Source organism: Haematobia irritans, chromosome 3, assembly GCF_050003625.1.
Source record: "Haematobia irritans isolate KBUSLIRL chromosome 3, ASM5000362v1, whole genome shotgun sequence".
Taxonomy (NCBI): Eukaryota; Metazoa; Arthropoda; class Insecta; order Diptera; family Muscidae; genus Haematobia; species Haematobia irritans.
Window position 1 is genome coordinate 133,366,872 of NC_134399.1, and position 2,741 is coordinate 133,369,612.

Here is a 2,741-nt window from a genome sequence, read left to right on the forward strand (position 1 = left end):
ATAAAATATCGATAAAAATTTCTGTAGGAATAAAATTTTGCTGAAATTTCCTGTTCACAAAATTGTCTATAGAAATAAAATTCTATCATAATTTTCTATAGAAATAAACTTTGACAAAATTTTCTGTAAAAATAAAACATTGAGAAAAATTTCTATAGCAATAAAATTCTCAGAGAATTTGCTTTAGAAATTAAATTCTCAGACATATCTCTGTAGAAATAAAATCTTAAGAAAATTTTCTACTGAAATAAAATGTTTACAAAATATTATATCGAAATAAAATTTTACTGAAAACTTCTTTAGAAATAAAGTTTTGCTGATATTTTTTCTAGAAACAAAATTTTTAAAATTTTTTCTGTAGAAATAAAATTTTCTGAAATTTTTCTGTAGAAATAAAATTTTCTGAAATTGTCCTTCTTTTTTGTTGACCTGTTGTTCTAATTTATTTTATTATTATTTTGGCTTGAGGTCCTTTTAATAAAAAATCCTTTTTACGATTTTTGATTACTTGTTAACTTTATTCTCCAATATTTCGACTAACATCGTTAGTCTTCGACGGGGATCTACATAAATAACAAATATTAGTACACAATGTACGAGTAACACAAACAATTTATATTTACATTAAAGTATTTTTAGGAAATAATCCAAAAATTGTAGAGAGTGATTACGTCTGTTTTTTAGAAAATTTGATTGCCAACTAAATATGTCTGCGTCCGTGTTTTTTTATGATGTATCTATACATTTGAGAACATTTATCTGTGTCTGTTTTAAAGTTTAATCTCTTCTCGCTGGGAACGTCGGTGATATAAAGCATCTCTAAGGTATATCGTCGGAACGGATTACTCTCTTGCACTAATACATCTACATCGTCAAAATTCGGGCTGTGTCCAGTTTGTGTACAGTGGGTTGCGAGTGCCGTCTTTTGATCCAATGGCTTATCTCTAGCCTTGTGGTCAGATTTGTGGGATGAAATTCTCGTCTTTAATTTAGTTCCTGTAGTACCAACATATACCTTTTGGCATATGTCGGACCCGTCTCCATTACATTTTATTTGGTATACTAAATTTGATTTGTCCTCCTTTTTAACTTTTGATTTTGTTTTCCCATAGAATTGGTCCATTGTATTGTGCGTTCTGAAAGCGAGTTGAATCTTGTCCTTGTCATAAATTTCAGAGTTTTTGAATCTTTCGGAGAAACCAGGTATAAAAGTGACAGATTTGTATATTTTTGGCTCCTTATTGATATTGTCCTTTTTTGGCTTCTGTGCACGTTGTAATAAATCTTTTATAGTCTTCTTTGGGAAGTCATTCATTAATAAAATGTCTCGTATCTTTTGCTTATTTTGATGATGATATATCTTGTCACTTATTGTCAAAACTCTATTTATGAAATTGTTCGCGGTGTTTATTATCATTGATTTTGGATGTTTGGAATGAAAATTGACCAATCGTCCAGAAGCTGTGTCTTTTTGGTACCAATCAAGAAGAATCCTATTTTCTTTCCTTATTACTATCGTGTCCAAGTATGCCAGTTTGTTGTCATTTTCCTCTTCCATCGTAAATTGAATTAGCTTATTGTATGAATTTAGAACGTTGATAGTGTTGATCGTTTCTGTTTTCTTTATGATTCCAAACAAGTCGTCCACATATTTCGTCAATATTTTGGGCTTATTTGGCATTTTTCCAATCGAGTCATCCAATAAATCTTCCATTACTATATCAGCAATTACTGGTGAAGCTGGAGATCCCATGGGTAATCCTTTTTGTTGACTGTAAAACTTTTCCTCATATTTAAAATACCTTGTGTCCTTAATGCAAAATTTTAATATTTCAATGAATAGTCCTCGGGGTATATTAGTGTACTGCTCCAAAATATTCCACTTTTTCTCAATTGTCTTAATGGCTAGTTCAACTGGTACACTTGGAAATAAGGAAATTACGTCAAAAGATATTAATGTTTCGTCAGATTCTATTTTAACATTGGTCAATCTAGATTTAAAATCCACAGCGTCTCTTATATTATACTTTGATTCCTTCGTCAAATGTTTTAAAATGTCGACTAAATATCGGGAAAGGTCATATCCTGGAGAATTGATTGAAGAGCAGATTGGTCTTAGAGGCGTACCTCTAAGACCAATAGAAAATAGAATATAGAAATAAAATTTTGATGATATTTTATATAAAAATGAAATATTGAGAACATTTTCTGTAGAAATTTTGAAAAAATCTTCTGTAAAAATAAAAATTTGAGTACAATTTCTGTAGATATAAAATGATGCTTAAATTTCGTATAGAAATTACATTTAGCTGAAATTTCCTATAGAAATAAAATGTTGACAAAATTTTATATAGAAATAAAATTCTGTCAAAATTTTCTATAGAAATAAAGTTTTGACAAAATTTTGTATAGAAATAAAAATTTTTCAAAATGTTCTAAAGAAACAAAATTTTAATAAAATATTCTATAGAAATAACATTTTGACAAAATTTTCTATAGAATAAAAATTTTGACAAAATCTTCTATAGGTTTAGAATGTTCTATAGAAATAAAATTTTAACAAAATTTTAGATCGAGATAAATTTTTGACAAAAATTTTTATAGAAATAGAATTTTTGTTGTTAACATTTTCTATAGAAATAAAATTGAAACAACAAAGTCTGCCTAGAGAAAATGTCTATAGAAATTAAATATTGACAAAAATTTATATAGCTATACAATTTTCTATGGAAATAAAATTT

At 27.7% G+C, this 2,741-nt stretch overlaps 1 protein-coding gene across 1 annotated transcript; it reads right to left on the reverse strand.

Moving 5' to 3' along the window:
• Positions 1–700: 700 nt before the first annotated feature.
• Positions 701–1,753, reverse strand: LOC142231199 (uncharacterized). The gene has a single exon (XM_075301818.1). It carries the CDS (start codon positions 1,751–1,753, stop codon positions 701–703), a length of 1,053 nt encoding a protein of 350 aa, XP_075157933.1.
• Positions 1,754–2,741: the final 988 nt, after the last annotated feature.